This window comes from Diabrotica undecimpunctata, chromosome 3, assembly GCF_040954645.1.
Source record: "Diabrotica undecimpunctata isolate CICGRU chromosome 3, icDiaUnde3, whole genome shotgun sequence".
Taxonomy (NCBI): Eukaryota; Metazoa; Arthropoda; class Insecta; order Coleoptera; family Chrysomelidae; genus Diabrotica; species Diabrotica undecimpunctata.
Genome location: NC_092805.1, coordinates 76,198,687 through 76,224,550, shown reverse-complemented (window position 1 = coordinate 76,224,550; position 25,864 = coordinate 76,198,687). Strand labels below are relative to the sequence as shown.

At 33.4% G+C, this 25,864-nt stretch overlaps 2 protein-coding genes across 2 annotated transcripts in view; both read left to right on the top strand.

Moving 5' to 3' along the window:
* The window catches only part of LOC140435902 (uncharacterized), a 34,445-nt gene extending 24,604 nt beyond the window's left edge, over positions 1-9,841 (top strand). The window contains exon 3 of the mRNA XM_072524615.1: positions 8,253-9,841. Within this exon, the coding sequence (XP_072380716.1) occupies positions 8,253-8,938 (686 nt within the window). The 3' untranslated portion in view covers positions 8,939-9,841. The remainder of the gene's footprint in view (positions 1-8,252) is intronic.
* Positions 9,842-9,933: 92 nt separating this feature from the next.
* Positions 9,934-25,864, top strand: part of LOC140435901 (uncharacterized) — a 36,444-nt gene continuing 20,513 nt past the window's right edge. Inside the window, exon 1 of the mRNA XM_072524614.1 lies at positions 9,934-10,727. Coding sequence (XP_072380715.1) covers positions 10,644-10,727 — 84 coding nt within the window. The 5' untranslated portion in view covers positions 9,934-10,643. The remainder of the gene's footprint in view (positions 10,728-25,864) is intronic.

Below are 25,864 nucleotides of genomic sequence, written 5' to 3'. Positions count from 1 at the left end.
AATTAGCATATAATAATTGTAAAAAGTTGTATTTTAGTAATTATAATGTGGTAGATATATTTAAGTGAGCCATGTGACTAGACAACCAACTATACATTTGAGTGACAGACAGATATACATACTCTGAAAGTGACATTTTAAATAATTATTACGAATATAAAGTGGGGTTATAATAATATGTTGTTTAAAATGTGTAGTTTATTAAATTATAGTGTAAGTTACTGGTTTAAGTGTATATTCTAATCTGAAAAGCCTAAATGTCAACAAAATTATTAATAGAAAATTAAAGAATTCTCCAGAATACAGAATTTGACCTTTGTTTACGGTCGAACATTCTCGAATATTGGTTATGTCTGTGGATCGAACATATACTTTTTCTAGAACATCCATATAGAGGAAATAGAACAAAATCGAATAGGATTTCTTACCAGATGGTTCTGGAAGATTGAAAAGGTATAAATACTCGGTGATTTGGATTCAAGATGACCAGTTTAGTATGAAAGTTAGTTAGAGTTCATTCAGTTAGTAAGAAGAATTCAGATCAGTTACAGTTTAGTCAGAATTAGGAAGAAAGTATAAAGTATGTAATAATCGGTGATTTAGTATTAAAATTTGATAATATTGGAAAGTATATTAGAAGAATATTGGTTGGATATTGGAAGAAATTAAAAATTATATTATGATTGGAGATTAGTATAAATCAACTTATGATAATTATATGGTGATTGGATATTTGTATATTGAAAAGAAGAATAAATATAAATGCTGTTTGCTGGTTTGCTTGGTGGTTTATAAATGCTTAAGAAGAAATATATTTTAAATTGGTGGAAGCTGATAATTGGAAAAAGTAATTTCACAAAAACAAGGATAACCGAAGCACGAAGATATTGAGTGGTGATTAGAATCTATATAGTGGAAAACAGTTCATTTAGGCATTCAGTGACAGAAAGGTACAAAATTTTGTTAATATAATTTAGTTAGTGTCATAACAATTTCAATTTTGAAAATAGTTTGTTTAAATTTTACATTGTCTATAGAATTTAATTAGTTTCATAAGAATTTTTCCGAGGAGGAGGTTGTCAATCCTCTACCGGACGCATCCCCAGGTGGCGGATAGGGGAATGCCTCCCAGATATGGGTGGTATCGGGGAAATGAAATACCCGACGCGGACCAAAACTGACAACAGTAGCGTCTGACCCAGAGTGGGCGGCTGCAAACAGCGTCTGACCCAGAGTGGGCGGCTGAACAATAGGTCCTCCAAAAGGGGGTTGTGGCGTTAGGCGTTAGCAACCTAGCACACTTAAAAAAATCCAAGGGCTAACGAACAATTGGCAGAAATGAAAAATTTTAAAATTAATCCCCGGGTGGCAATCCACACCTCCGAAGGAGGGAGCCCCATCGGATACGGGGGGGCACTTCTGCTTTGAGTTCAACAAACCCGGCTTCGAAACTCAACCGAAGACAAAGACAGAGAAAACTAAGAATCGGCACATGGAATGTGCAGGGCTGGAGAACAAAAGCCAGTGAAGTAACATCAGAATTCGAAAAGATGAATCTCGATATCCTCGTCACAACGGAAACAAAATAGAAAGGAAACGGCACGGAAAGAATAGGGGAACTAATCCATTGTTGGAGCGGAGTAGAAAAGAAAGACCGCGCAAAAGCTGGAGTTGGAATTCTACTAAAGAAGAAATGGGAAAAATCTATAGACGATTGGGAACCCATAAACGAGAGAATTGCCAAACTGAAAATCAAGATATATGGCAGAGAAATTATAATACTAGCAACATACGGTCCAACGGAAGACAGTCCAACCAATGAGAAAGAACGATTTATCGAACAACTTCAAGAACAAATGGATAAGAGAAAACCTAAACAAGAAATAATAATAGTGGGGGATCTAAATGGAAGAGTCGGAAGAAAAGACAATGACAGAACAGTTGGTCCATTTGGAGAAGACACAATTAACGACAACGGAGAAAGATTGGTAGAACTATGTGAAGTAAATGATTTGAAAATTATGAACGGATTTTACAAACACAAAAATATACATAAATACACATGGTCTCAAGAGACAAGAAAACTAAGATCCATTATTGACTACATTATCATGAACCACAAAAGCTCCATCAAAGTGAAAGACATCAGAGTGAAAAGAGGGGCAGAGTGTGGAACAGATCACAAACTTGTGGTGGCATGGATGGAATTCCCCTATATCTGGACAAAACAAAAACATACATCGATTGTTACAACGGGAACGACAATAAACGAAAAGAGGCTCAAATTACATCTATTGCAGGAAGAATCAATAAAAGATTTATACAAAAGAAGACTAGACCAAAAACTAGAAGAATTCAGATATGACACGTTAGATGAAATGCATGAACACATAAAAACCTGCCTGATTTCAGCGGCCTTAGAAGCTCTTGGAGAAGACGACCAAAGGAACACCCATCAGAATATCAAATTAAGGGAAGACACATTGAAATGCATAAAAGAAAAGAAAAAACTACACATAAAATACCTAAACACCAAAAAACAGGAAGACTTAGACCTATATAGAGCGAAAAACAGAGAGGTAAAGAAAAGAGTAACAAATGAAAAGAACGAACGATGGGAACAAGCATGCACAGAGATAGAACGACATATCGGAGGAACGAGAAATTCAGAATCATGGCGAATATTAAAAGCACTTCAACGAAATAAGACAGAGAAAACCCAGATCGGCAAAATTAGTGAAAACGAGTGGCAAGAATACTACGTAGAACTACTTACAGAAAACCGTCCCCAATTTCAGGAAGAGAATATAGAACATGCAGGAAATGGGGCATACGACCAGATAGAAATAAGCCTGGCAGAAGTTAAGAGAGCAATCAAGACATTGAAGAACAAAAAAGCCAAAGGACCCGGAGGAATACCAAACGAACTAATTAAAAACGGAACGGAAAAGTTATTCCGCATGCTACATAGAATGTTCGAAAGAGGACTAAATGGAGAAGAAATACCTGCGGAATGGACACAAGCATACATCACATCCATACATAAGAAAGGAAACAGGAAAAAATGTGAAAACTATAGAGGAATTAGTATAATATCGTCGGTAGGTGGACTTTACGGGAAAATTATTAAAGAAAAATTAGAAATTGAAATAATAGGAAAAATTGGAGAAGACCAAGCAGGGTTCACAGTAGGAAAATCATGCCTAGATCATACGTACACATTAGAACAACTGATAGAGAAGAAAATGGCAAAAGGTAGACCGGTCCATCTGGCCTTTGTTGATCTAAAGAAAGCATATGACTCAATACCTAGAGTCAAATTATGGGAAGCAATGAACGATCTCGGAATCCGACAAACACTAATAAAAGCAGTTAAAGCACTATACAAAGAAAACAAAGTAGCTATTAAATGTGGAAATAAAGCCTACAATCCATTTAAGACGACAAAAGGACTTCTACAAGGCTGTGCTACGTCCCCTACTATGTTTAAAATATTCTTGGAAAAGACACTCAAGCCATGGAGGAGAAAGTGCGAAGGAATGGGCATACCAGTAAGAGACGAATACCTATACACCTTAAGTTTTGCCGACGATCAAGTAGTCATCGCACAAGATGAAGAAGATCTCAGCTTTATGCTCAGAAAACTAAAAGAAGAATATAAAAACAATGGAAATAAACTTAGAGAAAACCGAATACCTAACAACAGAAAACAAGGATATGAGAAACCTTGAGATAGACGAGGGAAGACAAATAAATGGAACAGATAAATTCAAGTATTTAGGAACCATAATATCCAACCAGGGAACAACAGAAGAAGATATAAACAACAGACTGAGACAAATAAAAAACTGTATAAGACAACTAAACTCAGTGTTGTGGGATAAGAACATTACGATAAAGACAAAAAAGAGAATATATAACACCCTGACAAGAAGTATCCTGACATATGGGTCCGAAAACTGGACAATAAACAAGAGAAATAGAGGTAGAATAAGAGCAGTAGAAATGGAGTTCCTGAGGAGAAGCTGTAGACTTACAAAAAGAGACAGAATTGAAAACGCAGAGATTAAGCGGAGAATGGGAGTGCAATCAGACATAATCGACTATATAGAGGAGAAGAGACTATCCTGGTACGGCCAGGATTTCAATAAAGATAAAATGTACAAAGTGTTAAATTTGAAAAATAAAGTAACTGATAATATTAGAAAAACGGTAAACCTGACAACGTTACGAACATCCAGTTTCAAATCTTCATATTGTAAAATAGATGTATTCCTGGTTTTGTATTACTCCGACCATCCATTTAATAGATAATTAGGCGTTTTCAGACTTTTGGTCCACTCCGTATATATACACTGACTGTTGTTTACAATTTTATTGTCTTGTCTGCGGTGGTCTCCAATTAATACTGTACGCCTCGCACAGTATTTCGCCATATTATGTCGCGTCTGTATGCTTTATATTCTTTAGGTTTTTGTTCAAAAATTATTTTATCGTTAATATCAAACAATTTTGATATTAAAAGAATTATTTGTTTCTTTTTTTTATACAATTTTAAGGTTATAACATGTGCAATAAAAATACAAAGAAACATTATAACTTAAACAGGCAGATGTTAAATATAAGATTTATTCTTGAATTAGCTTGCTTCTGAGTTGTAATATAATTCTGGCCGAAATAGTTCGCTACATATGCCATAAAAGTATTCAAAGGAACTTAAACCTGTTTTAGATTTTCAATTTCTTTTAAATTACTTTTTAAATGAAACAAAAAATTGTAAACAAGTTTATTTAGTACGTTTACATCATGTAATAAAGTAAAAAAGAAGGGTTAAGGAGCTAGACGACAAAATGAATGTGACAAAAAGCAACTAGGAAGAGCAAAATATTAGAGCGAGTGGCTAATAAAAGCATATGAAAAGTTAATCATTTGCAAAAGTGGAATATTGAAGAAACCAGACGATATGGCAATCCTGATGAGAGATTCAGTAGCTAATGCGGGAATGAGGGGTAATTTAGGGCAAAGAGCTCCCAGAATTGTTCACAGAACAAGATTAAAATGAAGAAATTGGGACAATGTCCCAAATAATAAATACTAAAATTAGATTAACTAGGTAAGAAGATGTGATCCTAGAGTTAGGAGGATTCCGGGTGATATCGGAATAAGTCAAAAAGTTTGTGGCGCCAAAAACATAAAACATGGGGGACTGTTAAAGGTATCAAGGAATATATCAGGAAGGTCTAGCTCACAGTGTAAGTTTTAGTAAAGATAGTAAAGATTCGTGCAGATAAGAAGTTGAAAAGATACTATAGACATCAAACACATCGTTATATAGCTAAACATTGCGAAAGAGAAACCAAAGAAGGGTGCTAAGAGTCCGGGCATGGAGGGTCATGAGTAATCCTAGTGCAAGAGCAATACAGTATGCTGCTTTAATTGTAGCGAGGAAGGTCATAGATCAATATCGATTGTTGTCCAAATTTAGGCGAGGCTACTGAGTGAGTTAAGATAGATATAAGTCTGAAAGAACGCGCGTGTGTTAAGAGTGCTACAAACAAATATAGGGACGGCTACGTTAGCTCACACTGAAGTGCATAATAGATTTGTGATGATATGAGGAAACGTTTAAAAAATAAGAAAGAGAAAGAGTTATTATAATAAGGTAAGTTAAATAGGACGAGCTACGAGTGTCCGATGTTCCTTTCATACAAGGATCCTGGGAATTACAGCGTCACATATCTCACAACTATCCTCAAACAAAAATCATTTCAGATACACAGCCCAAAAATATTGACAATATCATTTTATTCATCTATTTTAAAATCTATAATATATATGTGAATTGGCATTATGGAAGAGGTAGATAAAATTAAATCAGATTTTGTTGTTGTTTTACTGAAACAAAATAATTTGTTTAGTTTGTATTTTGAGAACAGTTTAAGTGGAAATCGAAATATCAAAATAAACATTTTGTTTTAACTAAAATTATGGTTAATTTTCATTAGAAGTAACAATTAAAACAGGCCCCAACAAATTAGCTTCATAAATATAAGAGATCATTTCAAATATGCTTAAAAACATATTGAAGGACAGAATATTTCTAGTTTCTTTTAATTTTTTTTAGGAGTTGCAAAAGGAAGCGGGACGGCCGAATATTTCGATCCACTGAAAGTGGAGCGGAGGGAAGAGGTCAATTTTAAAATCTTAAATGAGAATCCCCATTTTTATTACAGATTTGAATTTTTTATGAAAAAGATATTTTTTTGAATCGTTAATACATCGCGCTATAATCATTGAAAACGATTTATCCTGATACTCTAAGAAAATTATTGAAAAGATCTAATATCTCGAGAAATATATTGTTAAAGGAAAAACCAAAAAACAGATATTTATTAATTGATGGATACGACCGTTACTTGATGGAAATTTATTTATAAATGATGGAAATAAATTTATTTTAAATTCTTATCACTACAGCTGTTTCGGCTGATTGCCTTTCTCAAGTGATCTGTTTTTGGCATGGGTTTACACTTTATAGTCTCTAATGAAATAGGTTGAGGAGGGGAGAACTGTTTATGAATTATTCAGAATTATATCTGTGTTTTTTAATTTGTTGATTTCCATAGATTCTAACAAAGATAGCTTAAGGCCTTTATTTTGAATGTGAAGAATTTTAAATTCGTCATTAAAAGAATGATTATGATCTAGAAGGTGAAGTGCGTAATGTAGAATCTGTTTTTCTATTTTTGAAAGGTCTTTTATGTTCTGCTATTCGTTTATTAAAAGTTGTACCAGTTTGACCAATGTAAGTTTTTGGACAGTCGCCACATTTAAGTTTGTACACACCACTGTGTAAGTGTTTTTATGTTGGCTCTTGTTGTTTTTAATACCTTATTCATTCATAATTCATTCATTCATCATTAAGATATTTAATACCTTTTAAAAATCTATCGAATGACATCAAGCAAGACTCCCTACTAATACCCACTGGGAGTGGAGTGGGTGGAACTTTGAAATCTTAAATAAAAACCCCCAATTTATTCAGTACGCTAACAATTAGATTGCAGATACTGTGCTGACTTCGTACTGTGTATTTGTTTTTCTGCGATTACAGCGCCATCTATCGCTGTTAAAAAATAATAAAGCTTGTTTATTTTGTAGAATCCGAAACTGCAATAAAAGATTATGTTTTCTGATCAAGATGTCAAAATTGCCCCTTGCCTCACCCTCAGCCCTCAGGGGGTGGATCTGGGGAATCGTGTTTGGTGTCATTCCATAAATTTTAAAAAATATTGAACGCTTTTTTTTAATGTTTTTCGATCCGTTGCCAATTAGGCGAAATATTCAATCGTACCGCTTCTTTTATCACACCTTGTATACTTAACAATGTAACTTTTAAACGCAAATATATACCAATTGATAACACCATAAAATAACGTGATCGGGAAATCTCTTTTATGTTTAAAAATAATGACTTTTAAATAGTGGTACTTAATAACAGGAAAAAAATAAGTATTTTTTCACCAAGTTAGGACCATTCAACAAAAAGCCTTGGAATATCATCAAAGATGATAACACATCCTTATTTGTGGCCACAACATATTTAGTTGTTCACAAATTATTACAAATTTGCGATAATAATATATTATCATTCTAATGCTCTCTATTTTCTCTACAATAATTATTTTACTAAATCATATTATGTTAGTCCACCTATGTTAAGCTTTTATTTGCCCAGTCGCCGTCATTATCCAGCCTTCTGCGTCCAAGTTAAACATAAGCAAACATTTTATTTAAAAAATCTTTTATTAAAAGGTATATTTATTTAAAAAGAACCCTTTCGGGTTACTTCACAGAACCTTTTCGGAATAACAATTCCATCATCCGTGCTGCTGGTATAATGGCACCAGGTATAATGAGTGAAGCCACTAAATATATGTACCTATGGGTAAAAACTCTTTAAATGTTCTTTAAAAAAAATTGTTTTAAATAAATGTTAAAGTTTTAAAGAGATTTACTTCATTGCAACGTAAAACTCTTGGGGTTGCTGGCCCTAAAATGTCCTCTCTATACGGACCTTAAGTAGCAACATACTGAATTAGATTTAATTAAAACAACGCCTTTATCTCTAAATCTCCAAAATCTTCATTTTCTTGAATTTTACTTCCTTTTTGGTACGGTTTCATTTTCTGGTTTCTGGTATCTGTACCATAATCATCTGTATCTTAATAACGAAACCATTTTTGTTGTAGATTCAAAGGTAATTCAAGCTGTCCGAAAATCAGAAAACAATAAATTTGTAGTACCTATAAAAGGTAATGTTATCCTTAAAGAGTCGGCATGCACTTCGCAGAAGGTAACAAGGTTAAGAAGCACTGAAAAAAATAAAAATACTACTAAATTGGTCATAGAAAATGCAAGGCAGCAGAGCATTGCATTACCAACTAAACACTTTACAGATTTTAAAGATCAGATGGAATTTACGAAAAAGGTGTGTAGACTAGCTCAAATTAAACCTTTTTCAACAAATGTGGCTTCCAATTTGCCACATAAAAATATTAACACAAAAAATTTCAGTGGCATAAGATCACGTAAACCAATAGAAATAAACAGTAAAAATTCTTCTGATTTAAAATATCATCAAATTCTCAAAGAAAATAAAATTCCTACTAATATTGATAACACCCAAAAATCAAAGGAAAATGATTTTAAGCCTCTTAAAGAATATATTGATGTCAATAAGGTTACAAGTTATCATCTTGAAGATAACAAAGGAGAAGTAATGTTTTTAAATAATTTTCAAAGGGAAAAAGGTTACATACAAGAAACTGAATGTATAAAAGACGGTTTTTACGAAAATACCAGTAGGAAAGATGACACTGAAACAAATCAGATATTTTACAAAAACGTTGACAAGACAAAAGTTACTACTAAATGATATTCTAAAAGAAGATGCAAAAGTAGATTACTTAAAACAACACAGTAATACTGCAGAAAATGCAGAAAAAAAATCATATTTTGTTGTTAAACAGATAAGTGAAGAAACTGTTACAATTCTTATAAAAAATAAAGCTATTAATAAGCCCATAGATGCAAGAAAACTAAATTTTCAGGAAAGGCCATTTTCTAGAGGCAGGCTAAGAGGAGAAGACTTTTCTAACAACGAAAAACAAACTTGTACTAAATATAAGCAAAAGCCTAGCTCGTATATGGAACTTGCTTTGCTAAAAGACAGTTCAAATCGAGAAAAGCATATCTACAATAATACTCATAACATTTTATGCCCAAACACAAATGCTGAACAAGATGAAAACACAATAAACACAGATAATGAAATAAATAAGATTTTGGCCTCCAAAGATTTTATTTTAGAAAACGGTAAAATGATATTTAAAATACCAAAATTTAGACCTAAACTAAGTACGCCAGGCATTAATTAAAGATTTATACACCGAAATACTAGATAATAGTGTACAAGCCTCAAACATTGTAAATTATGCAGAAATATCTTCCATGGAGAAACAACAACTACCAAAATCTATCGCAAAATAGAATATCTCCGAAAAGGTTTTACAAATACCTAAACCTAATATTAAGATTAGTCTTCCTGATTTAGTTTCTTGTGACCATTGGTCCTTATTAAATAAACAGAAAAAACAAAAGTTGGATAATCCAATTAAAATTAAAGAGCTGGAAGCTAATAAGACATTAATATCTGATGGAGGTGTTTGCCAAATTGGCACTGTGACAGAAAATATAACAAAAAAACCTTCGATAAAGACAGACTCACAAGCTACATCTGGTCATAAAGATGATACCATTAAAAATATTTTACGTAAACCTAAAATTTTCCATTTTGGTGAAAAACGAAAATTAGATGAACATTCAATAATGGTAAATAAATTAGATCCTCAAAAAAACTTAAAATATGATAAAGATGTCTGTAATACTTTCAACTATAATAGCAATATTTTAAAAAGACCATCAGTGGAGAAAGAAATAAGTCACAACAAACAATATGATGAGGCAAAAGTTTTTTCAGGAAAATTATCACCTATTACAAAAATGAAGCTGCCCAATTTACGTGAAAAATATAAGTTACACCTGGATCCTATTAAACCAAAAATGATGGATCTAAATAATCAATTGAAATCCTATATAGATACTTGTCAAAGTATTATTCTAAATGGAAATAAAGTGGAAAGACCGTCGATACGAAAAGAACTCCTTCAAATAAAAAAGAAGATAAGGATAAAAAGAATCCAAGAAAGCCCAAACCAGCTATCAGATTTCCTCCATCAAGTCATCAAGAAAAACCCAAGCTTTACGACGACCCAATAAAGTCAAAAGAACTAGGTACCAAAAATGAATTAAAATTTGATATAGATATTGGTCAAAGCGATACAGCTCAACAAAATAAAGCAGATAAAAACGTAATAAACAACGATTTTATACTAAGAGAAAGACTTAAGTCCGTTATTGCGTATGTTAAAGAACTCCAAAATAAAAATGAGAACAGTAACTTAATAAAGCAAGCGGAGCAAATAGATAACTTAAGTACAAAATCGAGAAAATATTCAAAGTTATCCCAGCAAGTTTTTGATAAATATAAAAATAGAACCCATGAAAACTGTTTCATTAAAATGAATGGATCTAAAACAATCTCTGAGCAACTAATGAAGGTTTTAAAATTAAATTTCAATGAACTAAGTATCGAAAATATTAAGGTAAGTTTTATTTGGTAAATACTTTTTATATACTACTGGACCATCGAGTCAGTAGTTTATGACTTATTTTACTTTATCTGTCTTTTTCTACCAATATTGAAAAGGTGGTGGCTATTCTTTGTCATAATCTAGTTTTTAGATAATAAAGTTTTTAGACACTTAGTTATTAAATGTTATATTGGTTTGTTCCTTCTTGGCTTATAAGTCACTTTTGTTTTTGCTTTTTGTTCTCTAGGCACTTAATATAGATATTTAAGTGCCTTAAACACCTTTATAGGAGAAATATATTTATAACCTATTCTCTAGCAAAATCTTGCAGAAACTAACTGCGGAGCAAGCTGGCTGTAGATCAAATTATAGCTGTGACCAGGTACTAGCACTTACCACCTATACCGAGGCTTGTTTTCAGAATTGTCTTTCAGAAACATCCGTAGTGTTTATAGTTCACCCAGCAGCTTATGTACAAGGTGTAAGAAATAATTTCTAGCTAAACAACAGCTCGACCAATCAAGCACATGCTATATAACAGTAAATTCCAAGTTGTTATTTTTAACAAAATAAGTAAAAAAGGCAACTGAACAATGAGCTTTTACATCACTTAGTCCTTGCAACATTTTTCTTTTATTCTATATTTTTCTTCCACATACCAGTTCTCGTTAATTTTGTTATGCTAACGGTATAACACTTGATTCTAGACATAAATTTATAGAATCAACAGAAGAAACTTTAACGAAAGTTTAAAGAGAAACTCTTCTTTAAGAACAGTTAAAAAAAATCTCTGCCAAATGAAAAATAAGAGATAATATAATTCAAAAGTATCATGGGACAACTTAGAAATCTCCAGCTGCTACTCTGCGATGAGCCTGGTGTATTCCGTAGTGGAATATTACGCTCCTGTAAGGATAAACATATTATAAACGATATACCGATGCCCAACTTTACAGTACTATGATCATAATAAGCATATCTGGTGTCTTTGGATAATGAAATGATGGATTGATGGAATCATCCAATTGGTTTAGAAACAGCTTCAGCTGATACCTAAAGAAAGAGTGCGCTAGTCTTTTCTTTCTTACGTTGACTATTCGTTCCGGATATTAGCGATCAGCATGGCTATCCTAACTTTGTTTGCATCTATTCGGAATAATAAAACTGTAGCCGTATTAAACCACTTTCTGAGGTTTTGAAGCAAATTTAATATAATTTCTAATAAATATGTATATTACTTATACAAACATATTCTAACAATTTCCTGCGTAATATTTTTTTCTAAACAAATTAGTTTGAAAAAATGTACCTTTTGGCGTTTTTATTATATTATTAAAAAATATAAGGTTTTAATGGTTTGAAAGAATCTGCAAAAGGCTTGAGAATAGTTCTATTGGGTGAACTGTAAAGATGATGTAAGAATATGGTGCCAACAATTTGAACTGTGTGCAACCAGTAATGGTATAGTTGGTAAAAGGAGGGCACCCATGAAACACTATGTTGGTAGTCTTATGGAAAGCGTAGTACACGACATTGCAGGTCCATTTCCAGAGACGGATGATGAAAATAAATATATCCAGGTAGCTGTGGATTATTTTACGAAATGGACTAAGGCCTATGCGATACCAAATCAAAAAACTGCTACCATTGCAGTGATACTGGTTAAAAAATTCTTCAGACGATTTGGTGTTTCGTTGGATATCCACTCCGACCAAGGGCGAAACTTCGAGTTAACCTTCTTCCAAAACGTTTGTAAAATGATTGGTATCAATAAGACCAAAATAACACCCCTACATCCTTAATCATATGGAATGGTCAAGAGGATGAACCGAACGATGGGTAAACACCTGTCCAAAGTTGTATCCGAACATCAAAGAGATTGGGACCAGCACATTCATTTATTCCTAATGGCCTACCGCTCGGACCTGAATGAAACTATAGGCCAGACCCCTACCTGTCTGATGTTGGGTCGTGAATTCGAACATTCGAATGAACAACATTTATGAACTTGCCCTCCAACACATTTAGTTAGCCAGTGACATAATGAAAGATCAAGATGATTCTAGATGCAAGGATAAAAGATTTGAAGTATGTGGTATTAAATAGGTTTGGTGGTAGGTTGAGGTGCCTTTTAGGTAATCAACAGGTAGTCTTAGGTAGTCAAATAAATTCATAATAGACGTATTTAAATTACTATATTGGTTTAATTATAATGTTTATACTTTCGACTATTCACTGGATAGATATAATAAACAATAACACCATTGCTTGCGTGATTCATACTAACTTAGTTTATTATTAACCCAATAACGTTTGATCCTTGTTCTTATACCATCTTGAATTATATGATTTCATCTGATCAAAAAACAATTTTACAGTAACAAAAAAAATGTTTTTAAATAATAAAGTTATCTGATAAATCAATATAGGCCTTATGTTTGTTGTATTCCAACACACTTTTGGGCTTCAATAATTCACCTGAACGTCTGTTGACCACCACCATTTCCGGTAAAAATTTTGTGTTTAGCATAAGGACATCCCTCTTGTCCTTCCATTTTTCTACAAAAACGCCAGTATTGCTTTCTTCTGCAATAACTTCTACACGTTTTAATTTGGCTTGCAAAACAGTTTTTGGGTTTAATTTTCTGTTGCTACGAAGAGTTCCAATTATATGGGCATTATTCTCTAGCATTTTATGTGCCAATTCTACTGATGTGTAATAATTGTCTACTACAATAGTTCTTCCGTTGTTTAGCAAGTCTCTGGTTAAGTTCAGAACAACCTGAGATGGAACAGAATGCTCTTCTGAAACCTCTTTTTCCCTTCCACAGTACACCTTTGGGTCATATAAACAACCCCCCTCCAAACACAGTTTAAAATGTTTAATTCCAAATTTAAATCGTTTATTTGAGATTGCTTAAACTTTAGCTTTCCTTTAAAAGGAACAAGTGTCTCATCTAGAACACAATATACACCAGGTACTATGGAAGCTTGAAAAGTTTCCTGTAACTTTGATAGTAAGGGACCGATTTTATGTAGCCTGTCGTTCATATTAGATAGCTCGTTGTTCGTAAAATGCCACATTTTTAACAAAACTTGAAAGCGGTTTCTAGACAAAACATGTTTTAGTGAATTTTGATACAAACTTTTTTTTGACCAGTAGGCAGAAAGGGAAGGAAAATGAACTAATCCCATCCACATAAGGCATCCTAGAAATGCTTCCATTTTAATTCTCCGTGCTTTCTTTCCAAGTTTGAACTCGGGAGTGATTAGAGGTATTTTTAGCTTTTTGTTGATGTGCACAGATATTGGTTTCCGAACAAATAATTGAATAATTTCATCTGTTATCATCATTTTGTAAAAAAAAATATGGAGTCGGTTCATATTGTTTGTAAACAGTTGTCTTGATTCCTGAATCATTTATAGTAACAGGAATATTTTTCCAATAATTTCCTGTTACCTGGCCCCATGTAACGGGATTTAATTAAGCATCAGATTTAAGTAATCTTTTAAATTACGTGACACACATTTGCCAAAATATATTATTTGTTTACGACATTGAAAATATCGGTGTAACTGGAACGCGCTTTGACCTAGTGAAATTTGCAATGTAATCAAAAGCTTATTAAATAATGTGTACAAATTAAACAAGTAAAAACAATAATATATCAACAAGCGCACGTGAGGTAAATAGCTGGAAATCACAGGATTATTGGTATTATTATCAATATTGTTAAGAATGAAGAATCAAGAGAACGGTCTAAGTTAGTCAAAGTCAACTGAGTACTATCTAGTATTGTACTTAGATAACTAATAAACTAAATCATGAGTATCTAGTGTCTTTTAAATAAATCTACCATACGAGACGATAAGTGAAGCATTATTTATTACATGGCGATCCTGCCATGTAATAAATTTTATTTACGATGCAAGAGGAAATATCAAGACCTTCGGAGAGACTTGGTGAGATTTTGGCTCACAAATGTGAGTGCAGAAGATTATAAAGAAAATGATAACAATTAAATGAGAATAAAACGAGATGAAAAAAGAATCAACCAATTCTTAATGAAATACGAAGAGAAAAATAATAATTTTTTTAAGGAAAGTATAAAAACTTGTATAGTACAAGATAAACATAATACAATCAATACATAATATAGTACAAGATAAGCAGATCAAGAAGAGTTATAATTAATGACTTCCACATGTTAGAGGAAGGATATGGAAGAATAAATAGGATATATTAAATACAGAAATATAAGTTAATACTATTTCTGGAACGAATTACGAAGAAATGTTGAGAAATATGTGAAATATGAAGAGATGCGACGACTGCCAAAGGCATAAGCACTAAATCATAAACAAGGAATCCATGAAAATGTACATGGATGAAAATGGAAACAGATATATTGACGTACAATGCGAATTAAGCAACTACGTAGAAGAATATGTAATAGAAAATAAAATAAGCCAAAACAGTAGCCAAATCATTGGTAGAAAAATTTATCTTGAGGTATGGAGTACCCAGAAAAATAATAGCAGACCAAGGCACAGATTTTATAGCTAGAATAATTAAGGAAACAATACTTTGCTACAATTATGAGTCAATGAATATACTCGTAATATATACATGTACTTTTGAATGCAAATAATATAAAAATATATTTAAATGAATATAATGTGTAAATATAGTTTTAAGTTCGTACAATATATATATTTAAAATGTGTATAACAAAAAGAAAAATGTTAGACTGTATAGTAGTAGTTAAACAAAAGAAATAGGGATAAATGAATAAATGAATAAAACAACAAAACTTTATTGTAAGATGTCAAAGTTATTAATAGTGTATATGAAAAGTGAAAATAGAACTATTACTTGGTACCAAGAATTAATATAAGATTTTGTTATTATAAATTTTTATTTATTATTTAAAATATGTAAAGGTTATTGTAAATATTATGTGCACATAATAGGGAGTAAGATATAATATGTAATCAACCACATAATAGGGGGTAAGATATAATATATAATATAATCTAAATGATTTAACGTTAAAAAAAACGTAGGTAAAATATTAAGCTAATCTAAGGCATAATAAAGGATAATAAATAGCATATTACAAGGGAACAATCATGGTAACTTTATAATATGCTGATGTTAGGTTAGGCGAGGTTACTAAATTGAAAAAGAAAAATTTTAGATATAAGGAAATATGTACCACAAATTTGTATATAATTGTATAAATATGTATATGTAAATACTGAATGTATATATGTACACTAATCAGTTGATGATGACACGAGAAATTTTCTTCTTTCGGAAGGGAAGAGTAAAAACAGTTCATGTAATTGATTGAAAACGAACAGCACTCAGAAAATTTTTCTTCTGAGGGATAGGGATGTAACGGGATTTAATTAAGCATCAGATTTAAGTAATCTTTTAAATTACGTAACACACATTTGCCAAAATATATTATTTGTTTACGACATTGAAATTTGCAATGTAATCAAAAGCTTATTAAATAATGTGTACAAGTTAAACAAGTAAAAACAATAATATATCAACAAGCGCACGTGAGGTAAATAGCTGGAAATCACAGGATTATTGGTATTATTATCAATATTGTTAAGAATGAAGAATCAAGAGAACGGTCTAAGTTAGTCAAAGTCAACTGAGTACTATCTAGTATTGTACTTAGATAACTAATAAACTAAATCATGAGTATCTAGTAACTTTTAAATAAATCTACCACACCAGACGATAAGTGAAGCATTATTTATTACACCCATTCAAAATTTATTATTGGCGAAGCTTCAGAGTCATCATCAATACAGTCCATATTATGTTGTGCTATTACCGACTCAATTATGTGGTCTATATTAGTGGATGCCGTATTTATGCAACTAGACGTGAATGGTTGGGGGTCTTCATTATTACTTTGTATCTCTGATTTTGGAGAAACGTTTACTTGTTGGTCAAATTTTATAACTTTTGTTACCCGCTGACATTTTTTATCAAAACTAGATAAGGTAAATGTACCTTTCACCGACCACCTAAGGTTTTCCTTATAAGCAGATTCAATAATAACAAGAATACATATTTATTTTTCTTTGCATAATTTTTAAAAATAAGTTTTAATCTTTCCGATTCAGCTAGTAATATAGAAAAAATAATATTATACAAGTTTAATTATTGTTTTAAATGTTTTAGTAATTATGTACAATTTCATTAAACTGCTCCCTTCACCGACCAGTCTGAAAAATATTTACTTATCACCGACCGATTTTGTTGCTATTACCGACCACAAGCACCTAATTATCGGAAATTTCAGTCTTATCAGCGACCTGCTTAGGGACTACTTATTTAAGTAATTATAACAACATAATATTAACTTATTTATTTAAAATTAATCATATCTACTGGCTTAATTGAAAAAACAAACTCAGTTGAAGATTTTAATATTTTTAAAAATATAAATTTATAAAAATATATTATTACATTACATAATATATTGGGCATGTATAATAGATTCAACTTTGGTATGAAATAATTTTATTTTTTTATTATTATAGTTTTTATTGCATCCATCTCTGGAATTGCATAGATGCCCCTTTTATTCACGAGTTTTGGAGGATTAATTTTTGAAAATATTTCATTTTCTGAATATGCTAAAATATCCTCTTTCTCAGGCCATTTCCAATGTGAACCACTTCTTATCACAGTCTTCACTCTTAATCCCGCACCGTCAAAGCCAAGACTCACTCCAGGAAAGTACTCTCCTTCATAAATAATCACAGCATATTCTCCTTCAGAAATATTAAATTTATTTTTTGTTATCTTTTCTTGTTTCACCACATTTTTTGTTTTCTTTTTGTTTGTATTTGATTTTAAAATCATCTTCCTTTTCTTATTCTCCAATAATTTTTCTTCTTTTTTTTTTTTCTTTTCGGCATCGATTTTCCGTTGGTAATCTACAAATTCTTCCGATGTGGCGACTGTAGGAGTAATTTTTTTCACTACCTTTTTATTTGTTTCAATATAATTTTTTTCTGGCCAGAATAAAGCTTTTTTAAAAGGAGTTGCAACATTTTTAAGAAGAGGAGGAATATTTTCCGAGGGCGTCTCCGGTGTAGATTTTTTCTTTTCTGAAGGTTCATGATCAATAGTGTTTTCTTCTGGGGTAGTATTATGCTGCTCCAAGAATGGAAGCTTAATAGTTGCTAAAAGAGAGCCGCTTGTTTGAGTTACTGGAATATTTTTCGAGGGTGTCTCCGGTGCAGTTTTTTTCTTTTCTGAAAGGTTATCTTCAATAGTTTTTTCTTCTGGTATTGTATTATGGTGCTCCAAGAATGGAAGCTCAATTGTTGCTAAAAGAGGGCCCCTTGTTTCAGTTACTGGAAACAGAGTATCTTCCGAAACAATGGAGTTTTCACATTCTGCTTCCTGTACTAAAGTACCATCAGGTTGTACCAGCATGATTTGCTCTTGGTCCCAAATAGAACTATCTAAATCCAAATTGATGTTCGAAATCTCATTATATTCTGGCATATTTGCTTCTAGAGTTACGTCATGGATATTATTTTCATGTTGGACGTTCGGTGTTTCGTTTTTAACTTTTTTCCAGAAATAGAACAATCCTTCGTTTGAGAGACTTCCTTTCCAAATATCGCCACAATTATAAAATTCTTCTAGAAGTTGTCTGTCAATTCTTTTTTCGATTTCAATTAAAAATGGACTTTTCTTTAAAACACCTGCCATTTCTTCTTGCGTTTTTGACTCAACTTGAGCAAGGTAGTTTGCTAAAGTCAAAGTTATTTTGATTATATGGAAACAATCCACAAGTTCTAAAACCATTTCTTACTGTATCTTCGGTAACGCTAACCCTAATACATTTGTCCGGTTCCTCTGCAAAATCTTCGCGTTTTAGTTTTTTGCCATTATTCTCAATACGCCAATTATGAATCCTGTTTTTCCAGGAAAGTTTAAGAGGCCTAAAAATAGCAACATCTAATGGTTGCAATATATGTGTAGAGTTGGGCAGAAGAGCAATTAGTATAATACCTTTGCTTTTGCAGAACTCAGTTAGATGGAGCGTTAAATGTGAAGAATGTCCATCTAGAAAAAGCACAACAGGTAAAGGAACGTTCTTTTCAACAATCCATTTTTTATAGAATACATTCGTAATGAATTCATAAAAACATTCTCCAGTCATCCACCCGGAGTCAGAATGGCCAATACCCCAGCCCAGGGGCATTTTCAAATGAATACTGGCTGGTACTCTTTTATAGGGAAAGAGAACAGTAGGTTTCACAACTTGTCCTTCTGCCGACATTGTTAAAAGTACCGTGAGGCATTCTTTCTCGTCATTAGCGATTCTGGTATAAACTTTTTTCGAACCTTTTCTTACGATTACACATTTTTCTTTTGGTGAAAGGAAAAACGCTGATTCGTCGCAATTAAAAATTCTTTTTGGGTCTGATAGAATTTCCTCTAAATTATTTGTTTTTAAATATTCTGAAACTCTATCAAACCAACCTCTTACACTTTTTTCTGTTATATTTGCCCGAGGTTTGGTTAGATTCTGGCATACTCGATGAGAGAGCTCCGGATGCCTGGCGAAGAAATTTTCGTACCAATGACGACCTGGAATTCCGTGTTTAAATTTATTTGCTCGTTCTAGACGGCGAACTAGTTCTGCAACACACCCCAACAGCTGATTTTTTGTTACAGGAAAACCAATAGTTTCTAAATATAGAATCCAATCTACTACGGTTTGTTCTTCAGCTGCAGTCAGGACACAGTGAGCCCCACTTGTAGTACCTTGTTCATATTTGTTATGAATTTTATCAACTAGAGTGCTTTTTGTAATTTTGAATTCTCTGGATGCTTCTCCAAACGACATTCCATCTCGAATTGAATCCAATGCTTGCTGAAGAATTTCAGTGGTATAGTTTTTTTGTTTTTCAGACATAGCTCAAAGTTTTTCTTGAATCTGGAAAAAAAAACGTTCATAATATTGTTACGTAAAAATATGAGTCATAGTTTTAACCTGTAAACATGTTTTTATTCACTAATATGTTTTAGATTATACGAGACCTTTCGACCAGCTGGCATAAACCCCAAGTAATAAAAAACTGGTTCCATTCGAATCTTCCGAAATTAGGCCTGTCCATTCGAGACGAAACCAGGTCAATTGAGGTCAACATCCATGGAGTTCTAGAGCAGCTGTTTTCGTATAAATATGAGGGAACTTTTATTTTGAAAACAGTTAATAAAGAAGATTCGCGCTCGCGATATTTATTGTTACGCTCGCCTTTTAATAAATTATGTATATTTAGTGATAAATAAATTAATATCAGTTATTGTGCTTTTTAATAAATTTAGATAAGAACCTTTTGATAAAGACATTATAAATTAAAGACATAACAATTAATAAATACACAACAAATGGTGTCAGAAGTGGGATCGAACATAAATTAGACTTATAATAATAATACAAGTGAATATTTGTAAATTGTGAAAATGACGACGATTTATGAGCTGACAGTGACTAATTTAAGAAGACATCTTGAAGACAGAGAATTAGCTTCTACCGGAAAAAAGGCTGAGTTAGTCCAACGACTAAAGAACGCTTTGCTAGAAGAAGGACTAGATCCAGAGACTTACATATTTGAAGATGCTGTCATCTCGTCGATTTCGAAATTAGAGAACAAAGTTTCTGGCGATATTTCGAAAGTTTCCGGCGACATCGCATCATTAGAGAACAAAGTTTCCGGCGACATCGCTTCTTTGGAAGACAAAGTTTCTAACGAGATTTCTTCGCTGGAAAGCAAAGTCTCTGCTAATATCTCTTTGGAAATCTCTAAAGTAACTTCTGAGATGTCTGCCCTCGACGATAGAATGTCTTCGCTAAAAAACCAAGTTGCTGCCGATATGTCGGCCTTCGAAGAAAAGATTAAAGAGATAGAAAGGAAGATGGAGGAAACCGGGACAGCAGAGAGAGGAAACAATCCAATTACAGTGGAGACAAAAGAAGACGAGACGAAATGTAAGTTGGAAACACGACCGAAATTTGAAGGAAGTGGAGGTTCTGTCCATGTGAAAGTCCCAACTTTCGACGGAAAATCATCATGGAACAACTACATGAAACAGTTCGAATCAGCCGCAAGAGCAAATGGATGGTCTGAAAAAGAAAAGGCTGTAAACCTGACTATCGCTCTTCGAGGAGATGCCTTAGATGTGCTTCAGACCATAGCCGTAGAGGAGACCGATGATTTCGAACAACTGAAGAAGAGGTTAAATATGCGATATGGCCACGAACATTTGGAGCATGTATATCAGTCACAGCTTAAAAATCGTAGACAGAAGAAAGATGAGGCTCTTCAAGAATATGAGGTAGATATTGCCAGATTAGTACGATATGCTTATCCAACAGCTCCCGAAGACATGATGGAAAAATTGGCCGTTCAAACGTTTATTGATGGTCTTCGTGATCATGAAATGCAGAGAACACTGCGATTAGCTCGTCATAAAACGCTGGTTGATGTCTTATCCGCCGCCCTCGAATACGAGTCAGCTACGCAGGCCTCTGGCGGGTACAGTAAAGTTAGAACTGTAAAAGAGGAAGGAGATGAAGATAAACTTGACCAGCTCGTTAATATGATAAAAAGCATGACATACAAGAAAACGAAGACCATCAGATGCTGGAATTGTGGCGAAATAGGACACGTACGAAGCTCCTGTAAGCACCCTAGGTACGACGCAAATCAAGAAACTCACCATCAGGAAAACTAGAACGGGTCAGCCTTAGGGGGGCAGTTTCGACCCAGAACTTTTCCAAAGACCCTCTCATACTAATAGCTTCTTTGAAATGTCGTGAAGATAGTGTATATGTAGATGGAGACATAAATGGTAAAAAGCATACGTTGTTGGTGGATACCGGAGCGACCAGAACCATTATACGCCCGACAGTTATAAACAGCCGAAAGAAACTGTTACCAACGAGGTTGCGACTTCGGACCGCTACAGGTGAAAATGCTAACATTCATGGAGAAATCCAGGTACAATTGGGAATTTGGAGCAGAAAAGTTCGTCCATACTGTTATAGTTGCTGACATCGAAGAGGATGTTATATTAGGAATGGACGTAATGAATATGCATGGATTCCAATTGGATTTTAAGAATAAGGTAATCAAAGTTGGCAACGAGGAGGTATTTCTCCATCCACATAATGACAACACTGTGCAAGCAGCCATTACAGAAGATACAGTCGTGCCTGCGAGAAGCGAAACGATCATAGTAGCGCGGCTACAGGGATTTGTGGACGAAGGGAGACCTGTTATGATGGAGCCTTGGAACCACGACGATGAGGTTGGCCGTGGAATCATAATTAGAAAGGAATTGGTGACTTCGGCTAAGGAAATTCCTGTGAGACTTATCAATGTCAACGACTACCCAGTGACCATAAAGAAAGAGACAAAAGTAGGAACTTGTGTACCTGTGACATCCATAATCCGTCAGGCGACAACATCTGATAATTCCAACGATAAATTTGACCAAATGGTTGCAGTTGCAGGACAGTCTTTAAATCAGATGGAGAAAAGGAAATTAAGGGAATTTCTTCGGCAGTATCGTGATATTTTCGTACCGAAAGGAGGAAAGACGGGAAGAACTACGGTTGTTAAGCATAAAATTGATACTGGTAATGCTAAGCCAATTCGTCAAACAGCTCGACGATTACCACAGGCGAAAAGAGAGGAAGCTGAAACGATTGTTCAGGAAATGAAGAAAGACGGAGTGATAGAACCTTCTACGAGTCCATGGGTCTCTCCGGTGGTCCTGGTTAAGAAGAAAGACGGAACGACGAGGTTCTGTGTGGACTACCGTTTGCTGAACAACGTTACCAAGAAAGATAGTTATCCTCTGCCTCGGATCGATGACACATTGGACACATTGGCTGGAAGTAAATTGTTTTCTACTTTAGATTTGAAGTCTGGATACTGGCAGGTAGAAATGGGCCCAGTAGATAAAGAAAATACAGCCTTCACCACAGGATCTGGATTGTGGCAATTCAACGTTATGCCATTCGGACTTTGTAATACTCCTGCGACATTTGAGAGGCTTATGGAAAATGTGTTGAGAGGGTTATCTTGGAAAACATGCCTGGTTTATTTAGATGACATAATCGTCTTGGGGGAGACATTCGAAGATCATTTGAGGAATTTAGAAAACGTTTTTAATCGACTTAAAGCTGCCCAATTGATGCTAAACCCCAAGAAGTGCCAGCTATTTCAAGGTAAAGTCAATTATCTGGGTCATATAGTCAGTAAAGAAGGAGTGGCCGTGGATAAGGGAAAAATCGATTCCATTAAGGAATGGCCAAAACCAACTGACAAACATCAAGTGAGAAGTTTTCTTGGACTATGTACTTACTACCGGAGGTTTATTAAGAAGTTTGCAGATATCGCTAAGCCATTAACGCGACTTACAGAGGAAGCAAGAGAATACCGCTGGGATACAGACTGCCAAAATGCCTTTGAGACGTTGAAAAAGCATTTAATAACAGCACCATACCACCAACAGAAAATATTTTTAAAATCTTACAATATTCGAGGACTGCATTCACCTTATTCCAACCGCTTGGTCGGTAAAGGGTTCATTTTAAGTTTTAAAGCACCTTTTACCGACCATTTTTTAATTGTAAATAAATTTTAATTGGAGAAAATAATTAACCAACGAACACAATAAATCTTTAAAAAACGTGGTTTTGTGCCATTTCTGGTTATAAAAGTGCAATACTAACCTTGATATATTAACAAATGCTAACACACGTGCGTAACGATTCTTATAACCTGCCTTACGGAGTCTTGCAACACTACTGAGAAATCGGTTAAAATTTGTCAATTTTGGCATTAGTCATCGGCTGGCTTATGTTTGTAATGTTGCCATATCTATTGTTTATTAAAGGAAACTGTTAAAAGTTTTAGTAGTTATATGGACTTTTCATAATGCGTCCAATACTGAAAAAATTCATTGCGGTCGGTGATAGGAAATGGTCGGTAAAGAGTACGGTTACCTTAATCTTGTTCTTTTTTTTTTGGCGTCACAGGATCATCAGAATCAGAACTTTCGCTATCTGAGGGCTCGTAGTCGCTTACATCTAGCGAAAAATTGTGTTCATCTCCAGAAAGAACTTCGTCCCACAATATCTGCAATCTTTTATGTTCACGTTCGTATTCACCCATAATTCACAAACTAAACTTGAAACTACTAAATTCAAAAAATAAAAACTAATTAATTCACAAACTAGTCAGTCTATACTATAATTCCACTATTTGGAAGTGTGATTCATAGTTTGAAGGCGGAGAAGTGGGGAAAGACGTATGAAAATCCAGTGGCGTACACTCACTTTTATTTCAACGTTAATTATATTATATTGTTTTAATATTATTGTTCGAAATAGGCCACAATATATTTATCTGCAGATTTTTACTGAAGTTTCCATCTCTATATTCAAAGACCGTTTTCAAAGATATAAATTATAGTTAGATTTATTTTATTTGTTTATTATTACATATTTATATAATCTTATATTATTTATTTTCTTTTTTTTTTAACTATAAAAACGGTCTCTCGGTGAAATAGAGATCGAAACGTCACTAAATTAAACATGTAAATAGGCTAAATGTGGCTTATTTTTAACATTCTCCCTAAAAATATGGAATGTCACAAGCAAAAAGCTATAGAAAAATAAATATATCTATCATTTGTATATTTGAAAACGATCTCTTTATATGGAGATCGTAACGTCAGTAAATTAAACATTTGAATAAATATATTGTTACTTATTCCCAGCATTATTTCTAAAAATACAGAACGGCAAGCAAAAAGCCACAGAAAAATAAATATTACTATCATTTGTACATTTGAAAACGATCTCTTATAGAGATCGAAACGTCAGTAAATTAAACCTATAAATAAATATTTTGTGGCTTATTCCCTACAGTCTCATACAAATACAGAATGCCACAAACAAAAAGCTATAAAAAACAAGTAATTTTGGAGAAAGCTTACTGATGCCACCCGGCTATCGCGGAAGTTACGCTAAAACGTCTTTTGACGTGACCCGTCCTTAAAGAGTTACACAATGAAATTTTTTTAAAACAAATTTTAGGACAGTTTCCACACCACCCCAGAGGTATGTCTTGTGGCGCGTTACTTTTTTTAAATGGGTGTTCGCCAAGAGCCATATTGTCCCATTAAATAAAATAAACAAAACACTTAAACAGTATTAAACAAAACAAAATAAAATCCTATAAAACAAAATTAAATTCTATAAAAACAAAATAAAAATAATTTTTGATGTAACAAAACATTGTTCTATTCTATTTAAACACAAACACTATACACACTTACTGTGTTCTTCTCGTTTTTTTTTTGTTTTTGGTTTTTTTATGCTGATATTCTTTCTAAACTGTTACAAAATATTATTCGTTGTCTAAATCTGAAGATGAAGTGCTGCTGTCATTATCTTCACCTGATGTAATTATAATTGGCTCTATAAAACTTCGACATGAGTGTCAAGTTCCCACATACGATGTTCTTCTTTAATTATGTGGCCTATACATTTAGCCCATTTCTCTGATGTTACATGGAGGATTGCTTGATTGGTTCAATGGGATTAAGTTCGCAATGATAAGGTGGTAGACGCAGAACTTTGAAACCATAATCTTTTGCAGTTTCATCCACAGTGTATTTAAGATATTCACTTTTCCTTAACCGTGCAATGTCAAGTAGCTGAATTTTGAGCATTGATTCTTCGTATGCAATCTCCTTTGCTGTAAGCCATTCTTGAATTCTCCCTTTCCGCCATGCCGTCGTCGGTAATTGTTCTAGTCTGCGACTATGATATGGCACATTGTCCATAACAACCACAGACCCAGGTTCCAATGTTGGTAAGATTCTCTTAAACCAGCGCTCAAATACTTCGGAAGTCATTTCTTCATGATAATCACCTGTTTTTTTTTTCGACTCAAATTGACGCAAACCATCATCAAGGAACTCTGTGTCACTTCCTATATGGGTGATGATTAAACGCCGTCCCTTTCCTGATGGAGCTTTTAATCCTGTAGACCAGCCTTCTATAAAT